Source organism: Castanea sativa, chromosome 9 (assembly GCF_040712315.1).
Source record: "Castanea sativa cultivar Marrone di Chiusa Pesio chromosome 9, ASM4071231v1".
In the NCBI taxonomy this organism is placed as follows: domain Eukaryota; kingdom Viridiplantae; phylum Streptophyta; class Magnoliopsida; order Fagales; family Fagaceae; genus Castanea; species Castanea sativa.
Window position 1 is genome coordinate 23,301,978 of NC_134021.1, and position 22,271 is coordinate 23,324,248.

Sequence of the window (22,271 nt, forward strand, 5' to 3'; positions counted from 1 at the left end):
CAACCTTGCTAACCCGACCCCCAGCGGGTCGATTGTCGATATTTCATTTCAAAACCCATGAAACTTGACCCGAACTGAAATCCAGCGAATTATTAAGCTTCCAGACCAAATCCGATAAGATCTTGTCGAGATTCGTCAAGATTTGGTCCAGATCCTTCGAGATCTAGCAAGATCTCCCGATGAAATCAAGGCCAGATCTCAACGGATCCAGCTAGATCTCAACGAATCCGGCCAGATATTTGGCCAAATATCGGCCCCGACGATGAAACCCGAGACTAACCCGATACAACCAAAAATCGATGAGACCCGAACTGAAAAATCCGACCAAAAAATCCAAGTCAATTTTGGGTCATTTTTTCCTCCACTGAATCATTCGAGTTGAGTTCGGGTTGGGCACAAACCCGACCCGGTCCAACCCGTGGACACCCCTAACCCAGAGACCCAAAGGGCATTCAAATGAGAGTCGAATTTTTATGGACCAACCAAATCTAGATTGGATAAAAATAAAATCAGCTTCAACAGTGCAAACAAATCTAAAAATTTGGTAAGATGTTTCAATGATCAAGAAAGAAGAAAGATTTTAATGCGGTGAGAGAGAGAGAGCGAAGAAAAATGGTTATAAAAAGCCAAATATAATCTTATAAATAAAAAATAAAAGAGTCAATATAATGAAAAGAACCCGAATAGAACAAATTCCATCCTCTGAATTCTCGTATAGGCATATTTTACAAGTCCAACATTGCAATCAATTTTTATAAGGGGTTGTACTACTTTAACAAAACAAAGCAAAAATCAAAAATCAAAAGCAGCAACAACAACATCAAATAGTTGAAAATATGCTCGATGAATTTGAATATATCATTTATATCATCTTGTAGCCTGATATACACTTTCATCGCAGGCCAGGTACTGATAACTTCTGGCCGTGGCAATCCTCTTGGCAGGAAAGGTTCTTTAACCACCCACCAAGAGATCTGCAATCAAAATTTTGCCTGTATCAAATTATTGAAGCACAGAGACATCAAATGAAATAAAAAATACACACACACACACACACACACACACACACACACACACACACACTAGTGAATCTTAAGATGTTTAATTTAATATTGTAGCTCTTTCCTGAAGATACAAATTTAGTGTGTGTTATGAGCAAGGGTGCATGTACATGCATGCATAATACATACATTAATTGCCAAAATGATCATAGCTTACAAGTTTAGGATCATGTGGGAAGGAATTGCTCCTAATCCTCTTGCTCCCACCCTCCTAATCTATTTCCAGGGTCATAGTTTGTGAACAGCCGGAACTCATTTCCAAGTTTGCTAGAGTGCCGAGGCCTAAAACCACATGGACGCAAGCTCATAAGCTCAGCAGCTCTATCTCTCTGCACCTCTCCTGCAAATCATCATAATACAATGAGTTAAATTTACACAAAAGCAATAAAGGAAACAGAATAATCAATTGCCTGAGATGTCAATAGATATATGTCCATCTCATAGATCTCATTCATGAAATAGTAGATTATCTACCTGTGAGTAGAAGCAAGTAAGATTCTCCCGGTCGTGAAAGAAAAGAAATTGTTTGAGTGACTTTCTCCAAACACTCCTTACTCTGTCATGATATATGTTATTTACATAAGCTCATCAATTTCTTTATTGCAGTAAAAAGCATAAATTTCACAAACTAAGTAATATGAAAATACATATATTGCATGTAGGCTTATATTTATATACCAAAGAAAGGTTGAACATACTGGAGAAGTTTTATTCCTTTACACCATATGTGACTCACCACCACTCAAGGTCTTATTAGGCATAATGTTCGTACATGCTATTTTTAACCTACATGCTATTTTTAACCTGTGACATAGCTTCATACAGAACACACAACAGATTTCCTTAACATAAATCACTGAACTTCCAGATATCATTAGGTTTATAAAGCATATTAGAAGGATTTAGCATTCAACTTGATTTAACAGAACGGTTAAACAAAATTAAGCAAAACTGATCCTATTGATTTCTCAATAGGATGCTGTGGATAAAAGATTTACAACAGTTTATAAGCAGTCTAAAGTTCAATGATTAGTACTACTTTAAAACAGGTAATAGTTTGATAACTAGAAACGCACAGTCAGGCTCACATGCACTCTTGTATCTAACATCCTGATCAAATATTATACACAAACATCGTTAAGACATTTTCAGAAAGTAGTCAAAGGATTATTTTGATAAGTTCCTCACAAAAGCTTTCCCTGTCTAGAATAATTTTTTTATAAGTAATGAAAACTTTTATTAAAAACAAAACCAACCCAAGTACACTGGAGATGTACCATGGGTACAATACATAGTACAATATAACAGAAATCATAAAGGAGGGGAAAAAAAGTGAAGTGAAAGAAGAGCTTGCTTTGATTACTTTGTAGAAAGGATGGACACTTTGACAGTTGACAGGGTTACACAAAGGAAGTACAAGCCTGAAGAGGGAGACAGGCCATTTAAAAATATTCCAAGCTATACACAAATTAGCTTACCAGGTAAGGAGGATCCGCAACTACAATGTGGAAAGCGTGCTTCATTTCCAACGGCAACTCTTCTGGTTGGTTGTAATCATAAAACGTAAACTCACTTCCATATTGCTCAAATCGTTTGTCATACTCAAGAAGTTGCACCGAGATATCATGATTAAAATTCTGAAGTCAGATTAGGGAAAAAATGTAAGCTAACACAAATTAGTGCATGTGTTATGCAGATGAAGTTACACGTGATAAAGTTGATTTATTGCACAAGAGATGGGAGATTTATCAATGGCATCATTCCTAAATCAGCAGGTGTATCAAAAAACTGCATGAGCACCTTGCTTCAAAGATTGTTAATGATATTTAACACTAATACACAAAGGAAATGTTTATAGCAAGCCTAACTTTTTTTTAGAGCTGTAAATTATGAGTGGGTAAAATTTAGGTAGAGTTCTTTAAGTGCAATACATTAAGTTCCCCAATTAAATTCATTAAATTCAAACACATAGTTACATTGAATTTGATTGACCTCGGAAAAGGTAACACTATTTGTGCTTCATTGATCAATGCAACCATGAGTTTAAATTAAATTGGGGAACATAATGTCACCTAAGATTTGTCCATTATGAATTATAACCATTATATCTTCAACCTTATATGTAAGTTCTTTTTCGATAGTTTTCTATATGAAAATTCTTTAACTGCTCTCAAATGAGAAACTATCCATTGTTGAACTAAATGACCACATCCGAAACATAGGAACTAAAATTTCTTTTTGCTTGTTTGTTTCAAAGATTTCCTGCCAACCAAGGTGCCTAAACAAACTCTATCCTCAAAATCCTTCATGCATACTAATCTCCTTTATGAAACCAACCCTTAGAGCAACCACATCAGTCTGTTTATTTTACACATTCATTTTTACACTAAAAACCTACTTTTCTAATTTACACATCCATTTTTACAAGACCCCCACATCAGTTTATCTATTCTACCACCTCTTTTCATTAAATAATCAATTTTCTCAAATTTTTTATTATTTCTCTTAACTACCATATACATACGCGCGCGCTCTCTCTTTCTCTCTCTCTACCCATTTTTTCTGATTTTGCTCTCTCTCTCTCTCTCTCTCTCTCTCTCTCTACCCATTTTCTAGATCAACTCTCCCGACAGCTCCAATCCACACTTCGATCCACTACACCGATCCCAGCTCAGATCCACAGCACCGATCCACAGCACTGATCCACAGCTCTGAGCCACGAGCTCCGATCCAAGCTTCGATCCACAATCCACGAGCTTCGATCCACAATCTATGAGCTCCGAGCCACGAGCTCCGATTTGAGCTCCGATCCACGATCCACAAGCTCCGATTCACGAGCTCCGAGCTCCGATCGTTCCACAAGCACCGAACGTTCCAATCAAGCACCGATCTGTATTTGTGTATCTCTGTTTTTTTTTTTTTTTCTTTTGAGCAAGTGTATCTCTGTGTTGATTTGTCTGTGTGGATGTGTTTGTGTGTGAGTTTTTTTGTGTGCATTTGAGGAAAAAGAAGAAGATGAAGAGTTGAGTTTTAACTAGGTTTGTTGAGCACGGAGAAGAGAGAGAAAAAAAGGAGCGAACGAGAAATTATAAAATAATGGGATAAACGAGCTACAGTAACCGTGTAAATATACACGGTTACTGTAGCTCGTGGATGGATTTGCACAATTTTACACATTGTTACACCTACTGATGTGGATGTTTTTTTACTCAAAATGTGTAAAATTGGTAGTTTTTTATATTTTAGAAGCTTTTACATGAACTGGTGTGGTTGCTCTTACTATTAAAAGTTATGGAGCACAGGTACAAAAACTTCATCGCATTTTCTAGATGTGTATATATGTAGAAAAATGCTAAAGCTGCAAACTTTTTTACAAACTGGCATTTACCAAGCTCTTAGAGCAACCACATCAGTTTCTCTATTTTACACAACCATTTTTACACTAAAAACCTACTTTTTATATTTTACACATCCACTTTTACAAAACACCCACGTCAGTTTATCTATTTTATTACCTCTATTAATTAAATAATCAATTTCCTCACATTTTTTATTATTTCTCTCAACTACCAGAGCTATACACGCGCGCGCTCTCTCTCTCTCTCTCTACCCATTTCAGATCAACTCTCCCTCTCGATCAACTCTCCCTAGCTCCAATCCGCTCCGATCCACGAGCTCCGACCTACTCTCCCTAGCTCCGATCTACTCCGATCCACACTCCAATCTACTCTCCCTAGCTCCGATTCTTTCCGATTTGAGCTCTGATCTACTCTCCCTAGCTCCAATCCACGAGCTCCGAGCTCCTATCTACTCTCCCTAACTCCGATCCACGCTCTGATCTACTCTCCCTAGCTCTAATCTACTCTCCCTAGCTTCGATCCGCTCCGATCCGAGCTCCGATTCACGATCCACGAGCTCCGATCCAGTCAAGCACCGATCGTTCCGATCAAGCGCCGATCTGTGTTTGTGTATCTTTATTTTTTTTTTTTTGAGCAAGTGTATCTCTGTGTTGATTCTCTGTGTTGATTTGTCTGTGTGGATGTGTTTGTGTATGGGTGTGTTCGTGTGCATTTGAGAAAAAAGAAGAAGATGAGGAGAGAACTGAGTTTGTTGAGCACGGATAAGAGAGAGAAAAAAAGAGCGAATGGAAAAATAATAAAATATTGTATGAACGAGCTATAGTAGCCGTGTATATTTACACAGTTACTGTAGCTCGTAGATGGATTTGCAAGATTTTACCCAGTTTTACACTCACTGATGTGGGTGTTTTTTTTACTAAAATGTATAAAATTAAGAATTTTTTGTATTATAGAAGATTATAAAAGAACTGATGTGGTTGCCCTTGTTACTGAGAAAGGAGGGGCAACTTCATAGGCATTCGCGCTCATAGTTTCTTTTGGTCTTGTATTATTACATTTATCTAAAGAATTGTACTTGCAAGTTGTCATTTTACATTCTTTGTTTAATACCTTGAGTTCAGCTCAAACTCAAAGCACACCATTCCATTGAGAACAACAACATGTGATGTGACCACAAATTTCATAGACACCAAAACCAAAACCTGACTGTTTGCTTCATTTTCCAAAGCAAAATTTCATTCCCTCATCTAAACAACCCTAAATTCCAAGTAGTATGCACAATTTTTTTTTATTTATTTTATTTTTAGCCACTCAAAACATAATTTCTAGAAGAAGAAGAAGAAAAAAAATACAAAATTTAAACCAAGAAAAAATGCTACAAAGCCAATAGAGAAAGAGAAAGAGAATGGAAAACCTTGAGATAGGCATAGAGGGTGGGGCAAGCGATGCAAGCGACGCGAAAATCAGAATGAGATTGAGAGGGTTGACTGAGAGTGAGGACTTCGTGAGCAACGGTCTCGGCGGTGTCGCGGTCGTACCAGAACTGGCTCAGCCTCCAATCCTCCGTCACCAAGGCCACCTCCTTCTCCTTCTCCTTCTCCTCCTCGGGCTCAGCATTGACCGGAGGCCCGTTCTGCTCCGCCAGGAACTCTTTCAGGGCCGCCAAGGTTTCCAAGCTCAGCGTCGGCGTATCGTCGTCTTCGTCGTCCACAACGACGCCGTTTTGGGAGTTGGTTATGGGATTGTTCTTTACTTCCTCCTCCATTTGTTGAGAGTCGAGAGCACTTCGTGGCGGCACAGTGAAGCTCCTATAAAGGCACGGTGGTGTGTTTTTTTTTTTTTTTGACAACGCGAAGGAATTTTGGTAACGAGTTTGTATATGACGCTGGTTTAAGGCGGCTTTTTTATTTCTCTTATCAAGGCCTAAGGATTAAGGCTGAACTTATTGTCACAATAAGTGCTCAATGTAAAAACTTTTAAAATAGAAAAAATTATCAATTTTACACATTTTGAGCAAAAAAAACACCCACATTAGTGGGTGTAAAAATATTTAAAATTATGAAAATCCATCCACGAGCTACAGTAACCGTGTAAATATACACGGTTACTATAGTTCATTTATCTCATTATTTTATAATTTCCCGTTCGCTCGTTTTATTCTCTCTCTTCTCCGTGCTCAACAATCCCATTTAACTGCTCATCTTCTTCTTTTTCCTCAGATGCACAAAAACACACCCGCACACAAACACATCCACACAGAAATCAACACAGATACACTTGCTCAAAAAAAAAAACAGAGATACACAAACACAGAGCTCATGGATCGTGGATCGGAGCTCGTGGCTTGGAGCTGTGGATGGTGGATTGGAGCTTGTGGATCGGAGCTGTGGATGGTGGATCGGAGCTTGTGGCTTGGAGTTGTGGATCGTGGATCGTGGCTCGAAGCTGTGGATCGGAGTGTGTTTTGGTGCTGTGGATCGGAGCTATCGGGAGAGTTGATTTGGAAAATGGGTGATCTAGAAAATGGGTAGAGAGAGAGAGAGAGAGAGAGAGAGAGAGAGAGAGCAATATCAGAAAAAATGGGTAGAGAGAAAGAAAGAGAGAGCGCAAGTATGTATAGTGTTAGTTAAGAGAAATAATAAAAAATTTGAGAAAGTTGATTATTTAATTAAAAGAGGTGGTAGAATAGATGAACTGATGTGGGTGTTTTGTAAAAATGAATGTGTAAAATAGAAAAAAAAAAAAGTAGGTTTTTAGTGTAAAAATTGATGTGTAAAATAAACGGACTGATGTGGTTGCTCTAAGTCCATAAAAATTAAAAAGTTTTAAAATTGGTAAATTACCTTAATCTTCCTTTAATTTGGAATAAGACACTCATCTCTCTTATAATACAAACTATGGGTACTTATTTGATCCCTATTCTATATGCCATAATTTAATTTGGTCATTAACCTTTCAATTGTGTTAATTTGGTCCCTAACCTTTCAATGTCGTGTCAATTTCATTTCTGTCATCATATCTTAAATAAAAATTGATAACATAACAAATGACCAAAATAAAATTTTTGTGTATTGTCACATCAACGAAAGCTAATTTTTTATTTTGGCCATTAAACGCGTCATCAATTTTCATCCAAAAAATAATGGCAAGGACTAAATTGACATGACGCTGAAAGGATAGATATCAAATTGACACAATTGAAAAGTTAAGGACCAAATTGAAATATGTTGTATAGAATAGGAACCAAATACGTAGTTTACCCTACAAACTATTTACATTCACTTTGTTGAGGTCCAAAATATATCTATATAGGAAAAATGATAAAAGGCCCAAGGGAACGATACATTGGGCCTAATCCATGCGAAATAAAAGAATTGGAAAGGAAGATAAAGATTGAAGCCACGAAGAAAGGGAGAACTATGGACCTGAGGCCCAATAGAGGGTAAGGAGTCCATATAAAAAATAAAAAAAATAAAAAAAAAGGAACGGAGAAGCGTTCAGCCCACTAAGACCTGAGGACACTGGGGATTTCCTGGGACCTCTGGATGTACAGCACGGCTAAAGAAGGACTAAGACAGCTCAGAAGGTCCTGAGAAACAAGAAACGGATGGGCCTTCTTCTTGAAGCAGTAATACAACGCGAAGCCTAAAGATTTGTACAACAACAGCTCAGAGATAGGGAGTCAGTGTATTGGGAACCTAAAAAAAAATAGGGAAACCCACAAAAGGAAATGGCTGGGAAAACCTTCGGTTTCCCTAGAAAAAGACCTCACTTATTGGGAAAAATGACAAAAGGAAGGAGCGTCAAAGAGGGGTTGAGCTTGAAAAAGGGAAGACAGACAAAAAGGGACTTGGAAGGCAAAAGGATCTCAGAGTAGAAGGTCAGCGAGGCACTTTCAAAGAAAGGAATATCAAAAGGAGGAAGCTATGAAAAATGAGGAAGGTAGTAGTCAGAGGAGCTAAGAAGAACAGAGGGGGCTCTGGTACCTAGGGGGGCAAGGGGAAAGAATCAACGGTACCTTGAAACCCTAATGTGACACTATAAAAAATGGGAGAGCAGCCAACGTTGGGGGCATCTTGGAAAAACGAGAAAACAGATACAATCAGTAACAAGCTCTGTAAAACTCAAAGAAAACAGGGGAATACCTCCCGGTATCCCAGAAACAACCACTATAGCATATGCTCGGATTCAAAAGGATTCAAAAGGATTCAAACTTTGCAAGTCTTGGAGACTTAAAAGGGTCATCTAAGTCTGCAATTTTTGAGCTTATTTGAACCTTGCATTAATCCTTGGTGAGCTCGTTGTAATCCACAACTAAAAAGAAATTTATTAATGAAACATTTTCCACGGATTTAAGGATCCCGAGCAAATACTTTATTATTTCCTTCATTATATTTGTCTGCCCTGTTGTTTTCTTATTGATCAATTCATATATTCTCGATTGTAAGTGTGTGTGAATTGCAGGAGTCTCGCCCTGTATATCACTTGGTCTTTAAACAGCCTACTTAGCTGCAGTAAACCAAACCCAATCTCCTTAAACAATACTCAAGGAGTTCGGGATCCTCTTCTAATACTTGGGCCTAGGTATTATTCAAATTTGACTCCCACATTTTGGCGAATTCACTGGGGATTGGGAAAAGGAGAGGGAAGAAACAAACCCTCCACAGAGCATGGCTCCAAGAGCAAGAAACAACAAAGGCACCAATGCACTGCCAGCGGCATCTAAACCCATAGGAGAAAATGAGGTGGCCTCCAGACGAAGGAATAAGGTGCCCCTGGTAGAACAGGAGGTTGTATCAGGACAAAGGCACACAGGGCAGGAGCCAAACCCCATGACTCGAATGGCGGAAATGATGAGGGATCTGCAGCAAGAGATCTGTCTCCTTAAAGAATGCAAGACAGAGGAAATCAGGGATAACGTTCCCCCTGTGGTCAACCAGGACAGAGCCCAGCCAGAAGGGGGATTAGCAATAGGAGGGGGAACCAACCCCCAGTACCTGATGCTGGCAGATGTTAATGTACTGTTGGAGCGGGAAAGGGAAAAGCTCTCAAGGATTCCCAAGCAATTTTCTCAGGATCCCCCATTCCCGCCAGAGCTCCTCGGCAAACTATATCCCAAAGGATATGAACCCCTGAAGTTCCATCCTTTTGACGGAAGAAGTGGAAGAGCTGTGGAACATGTGAGCAGGTTTATACACACTATAGGCCCCTACGCAGGAGACCGCGAGTTGTGTCTAAGGGAGTTTGCTAAATCCCTGGTGGACAAAGCGTACACGTGGTACACCACGCTGAAGCCTGGGTCCATTAGAACCTGGGACGAAATGATGGAAAGGTTCTGTGCGAAGTATTACCCAGGAGAGGACAAGGTCACCTTTCAAAGCCTTCAAATGGTACGACAAAGGCCAGGGGAAGATCCTGTCCAATTCATTAAGAGATTTGAAGACATGTCTCTAGATTGCTACGGAGACCATGAGGAAAAAGAGCTCGTGGAAACCTGCATATCCAACATGCTCTTTGATTACAGGCTCAATCTCGAAAACCTATGTATAACTCAATTGCTGATTTGCTACAGAGAACTAGGAGAACAACACAGACTATGAGGACAAAGAGGGTGCCAGTACCCCAGGCCATGACAACATCCGTGTGAGAAAAAAGGAAGAAACCTGACGGGAAAACATTTGAGGAACCCCCAGTGATCCCATGCACCATAGAAGAATTAAACCAGGTCTTGGATAAGGGGATTGGAGATGGGGTGGTTAGGCCATTCACCGTGTCCCGGCCACTAACTGAAGAAGAGAGAAAGAACTCCTTATTCTGTAGAATTCATAATTATGTCAAGCATTCCACCAAAGACTGCTGGACTCTCCGTAGACTCTTTCACAAGAAGCTAAGGGAGGGATCTCTGGAACTCACCCAAAAGGAGCCAGAGGTGCAAAGAAACCCTTTACCCAACCACAAAGGAAAGGGGGTGGTAGCTGTGGTAATTCATGGGAACCCAGCAGAAGTAAAGGAATCTGAAGGATCCTTCCATCCAAACACAGTCAGAACCCTCCAAAAAAACCCCAAGTTCAGATCACTATTTAACCAGTTAGGATTTGGACTGGAGGCAAGAAGGGTGGCCACAGAGTCCCTCATGAGCATAGCAGCAGATTCAGGAATGGAGTGTTTCACAGCAGAATCCCATACCAGTTGAGCTTACCTAGAAACAACCAACGCAATAACATTTACTGATGAAGACATGGAGGTTGAGCATCTAGACCACCGCAGACCCTTTTACCTAATGGCCACTATAAATGGCGTCCAAGTCAGAAGGGCATTAGTGGACATGGGAGCGTCGCTCAACCTCATCGCTTTGAGTACCTTGGAAGCCGTGGGCCTCACGGGCAGAAGGATACTAGGGGCCCCCATGGAGATAACGGGATTTGAAGGATCAGCAGAATCAACAGAGGGATATGTCCAGCTGGCTCTAAGGGTAGGGCCAATAGTGGCCCTGACAAGATTCCACGTGATCAATTCAGAGGTGTCCTACCATGTACTGCTGGGACGCCCATGGCTCCACAAACACCGTCTCATACCCTCCACACATCACTAATGTGTTAAGGGAAGATTGAATGGGAAGCCCGTGAGGATCCCTACCAATCATAATCCTTTCAGCCAAGGAGAGGTGAACTTCATGGAGACTATGTTCTATGATGAGTTAGAGCTAGACGACGAGAGCCCACGCCAGGAACTCCAGGAGCACCTGTATTGGAAGAAGAAGAAGGGGGCAGTACTCATGATCTGAGGGACCTTTTGGAAAGAAAGAGACAAAAAAGGGAGCCCAGCTCCTCGGGATCCAGGAAATGTGTTGTAGTACGAGAACCCGGGGGAAGGATAATTTACTGCTTGTGAAGATGCGCGGGGCGTGAATGCGCTATGCAGGAGAGTCCCGGATCGCCAGATGGTGTAGTAACCCAAGAAGAAATCCCTAAGGAGCCAGTTCAGGAGAACTAAATACAGCCCGAGGAAGAACTAATAGAAATATAAACCTGGGAACTAAGACGTGATCTCAGAAGCCTGTTTTCATTAGCAGTCAGCTGGCAACGCAAGAAAAGGAGCGACTAGTAGCCTTGCTCTAGAAGTACATGGATGTGTTTGCATGGACCTATAAGGAGATGCCTGGTCTAGATCTAGAATTGGTGGTCCACTCCCTCAATGTGGATTCAGGAGTTAAACCAATAGTCCAGCCAACAAGGGTCTTTCACACTGATGTAGAAGCTCGGATAACCCAAGAAGTTAAGAAGCTGCTAGCAGCCGGATTTGTCAAACCCATCCAACACCCCAAGTGGCTTTCCAACATAGTGCCCGTAAGGAAAAAGAATGGCCAAATTCGCTGCTGTGTGGACTTCTGCAACCTAAACAAGGTGTGCCCAAAAGATGAGTTCCCTCTGCCCAATATTGACCTTCTCGTGGATTCGACCGCAGGAAGCTCTATGTTCTCATTTATGGATGGATACAGCAGGTACAACCAAATCCGTATGGCTGCTAAAGATGCAAAAAAGACGGCATTCAGAACCCCAATAGGGAATTTTTATTACACTGTGATGCCCTTTGGCCTAAAAAATGCAGGGGCCACGTACCAGCGAACCATGGCGGCCATCTTCCACGACATGATTCATAAGGACATGGAAGATTATGTGGATGATATTGTGGTGAAATCAAAAACTAGGACAAGACACCTCCAGGTACTTGAACAAGTATTTGAGAGATGCAGGAAGTACAAGCTGCGCATGAACCCCATGGAGTGCGCCTTTGGGGTGTCTGCTGGGAAGTTCCTTAGGTTCCTGGTACACCATAAAGGCATAAGTGTGGATCCAGCAAAAGCCATGGCCATTACCACAATGAGGAGGCCTACAACTGTAAGAAAACTTAAAGGCTTCCTGGGGAGGGTCTCCTACATCAGAAGGTTTATACCAGGACTAGCTTCAGTCACAAGTGGTTTATCCAAACTGTTGAAAAATGGGACGGGGTTTACTTGGGGAGCTGAACAGCAAGAAGCCTTCCGGAGGATCCAACAGATCATGAACTACCTGCCTAGCCTCCAAGCACCGTTACGCAGGCGGCCCCTGTTGCTATATTTGGCGTCAAACTCCAAAGCTATAAGGGCCCTACTAGCGCAAGAGGATGATGAGGGGAACGAGCTACCCGTTTACTACGTAAGTCGGACACTTAAGGATGCTGAAACCAGGTACCCCAGGATAGAGAAAGCCTGCCTCGTGGTTATCTATGCGTCTCAAAGGCTGAAGCGCTATTTCTCGGCCCATCAGATCCTTTTGGTGACTAAGTCTCACCCTATAAGGGCACTTCTCCATCAGCCCCTTTTGACAGGAAGGATGGCGCAATGGTTGGTTTTGCTCTCTCAGTACGACATAGGCATTAGAACCCCCAAGGCTATTAAAAGCCAAGCCATAGCAGACTTGCTGGCCCAGTTCCCCGGGAGTGAGGAATGTTCCCTAAGTGAGGAAATTCCCGGGGAGGTGGCAGTGGTAGAACTCCCAGCGAAGAAGTGGACAATAAGGTTTGATAGATCAGCCACGGCAACCTCAAACGGACTGGGAATTGTATTAAGTTGCGAGGATGGGGATACCCTACCCCTATCTTTCAAACTAGGGTTCTCTTGCTCGAACAATGCCGTTGAATACGAGGCATATCTGACTGGGTTGACCATAGCACTTACTATAGGGGTAAAGCACATGAGAGTTTTGGGAGATTCCAATCTGGTAGTCTCTCAAGTAAGAGGATATTTTGCATTAAGGGAACAAAGTTTGGATGCCTACAGGACTTGGGCGCAAAGGCTGGAGCAAGAATTCCAAACCTTCAACATCGAGTACACTCAGAGGAGTGAAAACAGGTTCACCGATGCACTAGCCACCTTGGGATCCCAAATGTCTGTTAAAGGAAAAGCACCTTGATAAGGGTCAGCAGGTGAGAACACTCTATCATAAAGTCCTCCGAAGGATGTTCTTTAAAGAACTAGAGTAGCAAGATTAGAGAAAAGAGTTCAAGGAAAAAATCAAAGGGCTAGGACACGAGGGGAGCATCAAGGAGCTAAAAGACTACATCATGATAGAAGGGGAACTATACATGAAACTACCCAGAGGGATCCTATCAAGGTGTATCGTCGAAAAAGAAGGGAGGCTGAGATTAGAAGAACTGCATAGCCAAGCCTGTGGGGTTGCAGAAAAGATTAGTCGATACAGAAGAATGCAACGTATGGGGTACTATTGGCCCAGCATGAGCAAAGAGGCAACAACTATACAGGAAAAGTGCAAAAAATGTCAACTTTCGATAGACAAAAAGGAAAGCTACGCTGTTTTTATCACGAAAGATTGGAGGACTCCACTCATGGAGTACTTGGCTCAACAGATCCTACCGGCCGACAGGATTTTAGCCCACAGGCTCAAGAAACTTGTGGTCAGGTACTTCTTACAAAGTGGGGTCTTATTCAAGAAGGGGTACAATGGGACCCCCTAAGATGCTTGGGGCCAAAGGAGGCCAGAGAAGTAGTCAGAGAAGTCCATTCTGGTGATTGTGGAAGTTACCCAGGGAAAAGAAGACTTTACAAGCAGTTGTTACTACTGGGGTATTATTGGCCAACAATGAAGAGGGATGCTAAGGAACTAGTTAAAACTTGTCATGCCTGCCAAATACTCAGAGATGCAATTCATACTCACCCAAATGTACTGCAGGACATGACAACGCCATGACCTTTCCACACTTGGGGGCTTGACCTCATAGGACCTATAAACCCTCCTTCCAGCGGTTACATATGGATCCTAGCGGCCACCGAGTACTTTACAAAGTAGGTAGAAGCCATCCCTCTGAAGAAGGCCACGGGGGCAGCTGTGGCAAACTTCATTCGAGAACATATTATTACAAGGTTTGGGATCCCCAGAAGACTGATCAGCAACAATGGGACCCCGTTCATAAACAAGGACATGAAGAGCCTGACCGAGGCATACAGCATCAAGCATGGAAGGTCAACACCATACTACCTATAGGGAAACGGCCAGGCTGAGGCCATTAATAGGGTGATACTGAAAATCCTAAAAAAGATGAAGCATGAGTATGGTGGAAGATGGAGTGACCATTTGATAGACGTACTCTGGGCATGCAGGAGCTCCGTAAAAATAGCCACAGGATTCTCACCATTCTCCCTGGTCTATGGGACAGAAGCCATCAACCCTGTGGAATTAGTCATCCTTACGCCAAGGGTAGTACTTGAAGAAAACCAAGAGAACACTGAAGACATAAGCAACGAAAAGAGACTGGCGGATCTGGAAGGGGTAGAGGAAGAAAGAGAATTGGCTAGGAGGAGAAGCCAAAGGTACCAACAAAAAATGACTAGGGCATACGCACAGGCAGTATGCCCAAGGGCCTTCACTGAAGGACAGTTGGTACTGAGGACTGCAGAACATGTGAGAAGAAACCTCTCAGGACCCTCCAAATTCACCCCAAAATGGAAAGGACCTTACATCATTAGAGAAGCTCATGATAGTGGGTATTACTACCTCTCGAAGGAGGATGGAACAGTCCTGACAGAACCCATAAACGGGAAGTGGCTGAAACAGTACTATGCGTAAGAAAACGAACCCTCAGTACATCGGGGTCCTTGTCTAAACTTAGACCTGGGCACTGTTCGAAGAAGCGACTCTCACTCTGCCAAGTATTTTCCCTTTTTTTGTTCTTATCGTTTTTTTTACTTTATCATGAATCATGCTTAAACAGCATTACCCAAGAAACTGTTTTGTGTACTATTTTATGTTCTCTAAAATGGGAAAACTATGTCTCGAATTCAATGAAGCTTTTGTCTATCTCTTTAAAACTATGGCCAGACTAAATATTGTAAAAGTCCGAACATGGGCAAACTCAGCGGGAGGATACCTGGATCAATGCAAAGACTCTGGCATATGATCCAGGACCCACGCCCCAATTAATCCAAAAATACATGGCCTAGGACCGCGGGTAAAAAAAAAGATATATATATATATATATATATATATATATATATATATATATATATATATATATATATATATATATATAACACCCCGGGGTACCTAGCCCAGTATTTGGTAAAAAAAAAAAAACAACCTGCCTGGCCTATGATTTAGGGACCTCCCAAAAGAATTTTGTTAGGAGGAACCCAATTCAGCACCGGAGCAGTAAAGTAACCACCAGGGTACCTGGTCCAGCCCCTACGGTAAGACCCGCAGGAACCATGGTCCAGGACTCAATACATATTAAAAAAAAGCAGCGAGACAATGTAAAAAAAAAAAAAAGGAAAAAAAAAAAAAAACAAACCCATGTGCTATCAAGAAATGGAAGCAGTTCAAAAAAAGCAATATAAGTGCAGAATCCATACGAAAAAGAAGGGAGAGAAGCTAGAAACACTGTCCAAGAAAAGCAAGCGTTATACAAAATGTATTTGAACTAAGGGGTAAAAGGCTAAGGGAGGAGGCCAGTCAGCAAGGAAACATCTGGGGAAATGGTGGGGGCAGCTGAAGGAGGCAGAACCCTTTTCCTTTTAGCCTTCAAATCCTGCAAAACCTTGTGAGCACCGGCTAGAGCCTCCTCGGCGGCAGCAATCTCAGCATCTATACTCTGGGAAACCTGCCTTTGATATAGCATATGGGCAAGCGAACGCAAGTGGACCAACAGGAAGGAAAGGTTGAATTTGGCTTCTAGAAGATCCTACACCACCCCTCTCCACTCCAAAAGCTTCTCCTCAGATAAAGAGTCAAGGGAGGAATTCCTCAGGGAGATCAGCACAGCACACAACAGCTCCATTAGGATGTTGCCCAAAAACATACCTCCCTTAAAGCCACTGGTGAAGTCTCCATGAACCTTGAACAGCCCCTCCAACAATGGCAGACCCTCCACAGGCACAGAGAAGCGCAAGAAGTTGCCATAGGAAGCCTCGAAGCAATGAAAATGACTCGCAGGAAGATTGTTGAACTCCAGAAGATCAAAACGGGCCAGGAAAGCAGAAAGCTTCGAGGCAGAATCTGAAGCAACAGCCTCCGAAGTATCCCCCATCGAAACATCTCCACTTACGGGTGCTGGATAACTTCCAATCTTCTGGACAGCTTGAAAAGTCCTTGCCTGAGAGCCAACGACCTGAGCAGAACCCGCAGGCGCCTCGGGAGCCGTGAGTTGAGGACCCCCAGCACCTGTGCCAACACCTGAAAGAACAAGCATAATTCAAAAAAAAAAATGGAGCCTAGGGAAGAAAGAGACAAAATGGGGGAAAAGGAGAAAGGAGAACACCTGTGTCGGCTTCCTGTGGGGGCACTTCCCCTTCTCGCTCTCTTGATTTCTTGGAGGACTCTGTAAAAGGGCACGCAACACGTTCAAGAAAGGGTGAAGAAACCTTAGCAAAATGGCTAAAAGAAGGGAAGATCGCTGGGGGCTTCGCCATGAGGAAAAGGCAAAGGAAGAGCACAAAAGGAGAAGGGAGAAGATAGCGCAGTAAAATAATTAGCACACACCTTCGGAACCTTCTGATTCTAAAGAATGAGCAGCCTTAGAGGCGGATCGAGCACTAATTTGACCTAACAAAGAAAAGAAAAGAAGGGAGGTCAAAGAAAAAAAAGTATATCTAGGTGAAACAGGGTCAAACGTTTTATAGGAGGAGAGTGGGGGGCTTACCTGTTGGAACGGATGGAGATGCGCCCCCCGAGGGTTCTTTTCTCAACGAAGTATCAGGCAAAGCAGTTTTGTCATGACTAGAAGTCTGCCTAGGCTGCGGGTCTTGGGAAACAATAAGCTGTGGGGCCTCAGGATCCCGGATAGCCAAAGGAACGACAGAGGGGGTGGATGGGACATCCTCCATAGGCTGCCCAGTTTCCTCAGCTCCCCCACCTCCAAGAGCAACAGCAGAAGTAATAGCCATAACTTCATGCAAGGTCCTACTTGCCACAGGGGGAGACACTTCTACCTACAAAATAAATATAAGTATACGACACAAAAAAGAGGAAGAAATAGAGAAAAGTATGAGGAGGGGCGCACCACATCATCGCCGGATGATTGACTCCTGCCCTTCTTAGGGTCTGATTTACGCTTGGACTGCAAGAAGGAAAAATGGTCAAGTATCAGTTAAAAGGAAAAAGATAGGTACTCAAATAATGACAACGAAAATGGGGAGAGAAGAAGGAAAGAGGCCTTGCCCTTCTCTCTCTCTCTACAAAACCTCCAATGGTCTTTTGTCTACTACGAGTACGCCTAGAAGGTCCTATAAGAGATTGGGACACGGAATAAAATGGTCCCAAAGAACCTTGGGCTGGAGAACTCACAGGAATCGGAGAGATAGAGGACTCTACCTTAGTCTTCACACGGGACTTAGGAGCTACGGAATGTCCCACTTCTATTCCCGCTGCAAGGGAACTCGCTCTCTCGGGTTCCTCAAAGATTACCAATTTTTTTTGGGACCTCGCGGTTTTTCTCTTCTTGCTTGCATGGCTCGCCTCGACACCTTCAACACCTTCTTCAAGCTCGGCCCGCCTAACATTCTCGTGCTTAATCTTTCTCTCTTTGCCCTTACTCATGGGAGTAGCAGCTCCAATCGCCTCTACTGCCCCTCTTTTAATTGGCACTCTAGAGGATGCACCAACCACAAGGTCACGTCCAGGCCACTCGTCCGGAAAATCCTGAGCATAACACACCCAACCACCTCTATGGGCATGCCACTCTGCAAACCCTGTCTTGCTGCTCACGGCGGCAGACACAATACCAGCAGTAGGGAGGGACAAGCGCCTATTGGATGTCGGAGCAGAAAGAATAGCAGGGTTAGACACTCTCCCAATCTTGCTAGAACCCGCATAATCAGCAAAAGACTCCTGCACCCTTCTCCAATATCCTGTAAAACCACCAGAGGCAAAGACTCCCCTCTGAGAGTTAGGCACCACAAACTGAGGACTTCTGCGCGACCAATGCAAGAAAGCCTGAGCTCTCAGGAACGGATCCAGAGAGGGGAGGGAAGGTACCACATCCTTGAACACAGGAGGGATATCTTGATCAAAACCAAATTGCCGGAGCACCCAGCGTGCTGAATAGTGGGTATACCTGGGGCCACTCGAGGAGGGCACCGGAAGCCATGAAAGACTAATGCAGGCTAAGTAAGCTAGACTGCTCTCATCACCTGGACGCAAATCAAAGGTATTTCCTAGAGAATTAAGAAAAGAAGCTAACACAGAATCACAAGCAAACTCGTGATCATACTCCCGGGGAGATCGCCATTTCAAGTGACTTGTCTAATCAAATAGTTCAACCAGGTTAAGTCCACCACCTTTCAAACTAGCCCAGCGAAAGACGATGGGGTGACTATTAGTGGAACTACCACATAAGCCTTTCACTACATCAAGGGATCCTTCGAATTTATCTTTCACAAATTTCAAATTCCTACATTTAGCTAAAGTGATGAAGAACGATCCCACATAAATACCTGGAGGATGGCACAGTGAAGGGACGAAGTGATCACGTAACAAGAGTCACCTTCAACCTTGTCTCCGTGGAGCAGATCCAGTTGAGTATAAACGTGACCCAAAAACATGGGAGCTAGAGGATATCGAACACCCTGAGCCATCTTGATCGCCAAAGGGAAGAAAGCAGCTTTGACCCCGTACCGAGGGAACTCACTAAACAAGAATCTACTGAGCTAGAGCGCCAGAAACCCAGCTCGCCTAATTTCCTTGTCTTTCTCCCGTGAAAGATTCATCACCCATTTACCCATTCTGGCCGGTTTCCCGCCAGGAAAGGCACCACGCCCACCAAAATGAGCGTATAGTCCATCTTCCATCTCGAGATCCTCGTTAGAAAGACTGATGGTAAAAGGATTCTCATCCCCAAACACTGGAAGAAGGAAGTTGTTGACCATATCCTCCAAAGTAATCGTAAGCTCACCAACTGAAAAGAAGAAGGTATGAAGGGAAGGACACTAATGGCGTATCAGTTGCCTGAGACCTTTCGCATCCCTAAAACCCTCGAGGTTCCTAGAAATTGCCACGGCCTTCAGGATCCCGGCGCGCTCCAGGTAATCCACGAACTCACCATCAGAAAGCTCTTTATCTACCTAGATGGGCCAACTAGAGATCCTCCCAGGGACAAAATTAAAGAAGATAGGGACCGCCTCACGAGATCCCTGCCTGATCTGAAGATCTAAAATCTTTCTTAGGTCTGGTACCTAAGCGGAACTAGCAAAACCGGCCTCACCAGAGAACACCCAGACATGAGAAGATGGAGGGTCCTCACTATGAGACATCCCAGGGAAGAACAGGCTAGGAGTGTACCATGGGTCCCGTAAAGGGAAGGCCGGACGCTCTGTAACCCCCTGTGATTCGCCTTGCGCAGTGCTAGAGGAGCCCTCGCCTTCGGAGGGGCTAGGGGTGCACTCTCTCCTTTTTCGAGATGAAGAGGAAGCCATCGTAGCAGGAGGCGTATAGGGAATAGAGAGGCTGGGGAAGGGCAAGCACAGAGATGTAAAAGAAAAAAGAAAAAGAAGAGGAAGACAACAGTTAGCTAAGAAGAGAGATAAGCTTGAAAAGAAAAGAGAGAGAGGAAGTCAAAAAATATATATATGTGCGAAGCAACCGCAATAATGGCACAAAAGGCAGTTAGGGAAGACAGTGTATGGAAAGACGCACCAGTTGCAAAAATTTAATTTCAAGGAAGAAAGTTATTGGCAGTTATTAATGGGAAGTTACAGGAAACGAGGAAAGTGGGGGGGGGGAGTTTTTTCTTTCCCACTATCTTGGAAAAAAAAAAGAGAAGAGAAAAAAAATATATATATATATATATAAGAGGGAGAGGTTAACTGCCACGACCCATATGAAGAGGAAGAGAGTAACAATGTGCCAAGAGGACCAGGGCACTCCAAAGTCAAGGAAGTTAGGATCCTGGAAGAACAAAGAGGGAAACCTCACAGGAACTCAAACTCCACGTTACTCACGCGTGGGCCGCAGGCAACCCACGAGCTCGGGGGGCTGAATGTTGAGGTCCAAAATATATCTATATAGGAAAAATGATAAAAGGCCCAAGGGAACGATACATTGGGCCTAATCCATGGGAAATAAAAGAATTGGAAAGAAAGAGAAAGATTGAAGCCACGAAGAAAGGGAGACCTATGGACCTGAGGCCCAATAGAGGGTAAGGAGTCCATATAAAAAAAAAAGGAACGGAGAAGCGTTCAGCCCAATAAGACCTGAGGACACCGGGGATTTCCTGGGACCTTTGGATGTACAGCATGGCTAAAGAAGGACTAAGACAGCTCAGAAGGTCCCGAGAAACAAGAAACGGATGGGCCTTCTTCTCGAAGCAGTAATACGACCCGAAGCCTGAAGATTTGTACAGCAACAGCTCAGAGATAGGGAGTCGGTGTATTGGGAACCTAAAAAAAAAAAGAGGGAAACCCACAAAAGGAAATGGGTGGGAAAACCTTCGGTTTCCCCAGAAAAAGACCTCACTTATTAGGAAAATTGACAAAAGGAAGGAGCGTCAAAGAGGGGTTGAGCTTGAAAAAGGGAAGACAGACAAAAAGGGACTTGGAAGGTAAAAGGATCTCAGAGTAGAAGGTCAGCGAGGCACTTTCAAAGAAAGGAACATCAAAAGGAGGAAGCTATGAAAAATGAGGAAGGTAGTAGTCAAAGGAGCTGAGAAGAATAGAGGGGGCTCTGGTACCTAGGGGGCAAGGGGAAAGAATCAACGGTACCCCGAAACCCTAATGTGACACTATAAAAAGGGGGAGAGCAGCCAACGTTGGGGGCATCTTGGAAAAACGAGAGAACAGATAGAATCAGTAACAAGTTCTGTAAAACTCAAAGAAAACAGGGGAATACCTCCCGGTATCCCAGAAACAGCCACTATAGCATATGCTCGGATTCAAAAGGATTCAAACTTTGCAAGTCTTAGAGACTTAAAAGGGTCATCTAAGTCTGCAATTTCTGAGCTTATTTGAACCTTGCATTAATCCTTGGTGAGCTCGTTGTAATCCACAACTAAAAAGAAATTTATTAATGAAACATTTTCCACGGATTTAAGGATCCCGAGCAAATACTTTGTTATTTTCTTCATTATATTTGTCTGCCTTGTTGTTTTCTTATTGATCAATTCATATATTCTCGATTGTAAGTGTGTGTGAATTGCAGGAGTCTCGCCTTGTGTATCACTTGGTCTTTAAACAGCCTACTTAGCTGCGGTAGACCAAGCCCAATCTCCTTAAACAATACTCAGGGAGTCCGGGATCCTCTTCTAATACTTGGGCCCGGGTATTATTCAAATTTGACTTCCACATACTTTTCCTAAATAATTTTAAAAATCTTTAATTTTGCATTTTACCATTTTTTTTTATATAAGATAGAAATTATACTCTAACCTAATCTAAGTATATATGTGTGTAAAGCTCCTTCTTAAAAACAATTAAACTCCGGCCATTACCTCTCACATTTCACAAACACTTATATTTGTGGAGTGACCACCGCTCATTTTACCCTCCTTTTAAACTGCCATCCATACCTTCTCTAATAAAAAATTTGAAAACTATTTACATTGACTTTCCCTAAATAACTTAAAAATAATTTTAAAAATCTTGAATTTTGTATTTTACCCTTCTTTTAAATTGCCATTTACACCCACTCTAATAAGAAATTCATATAAAAAAAATCTAGAACTCTTTTTTTGAGGGTCAGATTTTTTAGCACATTATTCTAGTAGAGGTGTTCAGGGTAAATAATTTGCATTTTAGAGATGATGAGTATTTTATATCAAACTGAAGGAGATGTGAGTTTAATAAAAAAAAACCTTAGGGTGGTCAGTGCAA

At 42.7% G+C, this 22,271-nt stretch overlaps 1 protein-coding gene across 2 annotated transcripts; it reads right to left on the bottom strand.

Annotated features, from left to right (window-relative positions):
* Positions 1 to 613: 613 nt before the first annotated feature.
* LOC142609629 (uncharacterized) lies at positions 614 to 6,321 on the bottom strand. Of its 2 annotated transcripts, none has more exons than XM_075781262.1 (5): positions 5,835 to 6,321; positions 2,540 to 2,698; positions 1,536 to 1,617; positions 1,219 to 1,401; positions 614 to 974 (listed from the first exon to the last, which is right to left on the bottom strand). In XM_075781262.1, the coding sequence occupies exons 1-4, from the start codon at positions 6,183 to 6,185 to the stop codon at positions 1,250 to 1,252; spliced, it is 744 nt and encodes a 247-aa protein (XP_075637377.1). In that variant the 5' UTR covers positions 6,186 to 6,321; the 3' UTR covers positions 614 to 974; positions 1,219 to 1,249. The 2 variants fall into 2 exon arrangements, with proteins under 2 accessions (XP_075637377.1, XP_075637376.1); XM_075781261.1 differs by having other exon boundaries at positions 862 to 992; positions 5,835 to 6,313.
* Between the last annotated feature and the right edge of the window lie 15,950 nt (positions 6,322 to 22,271).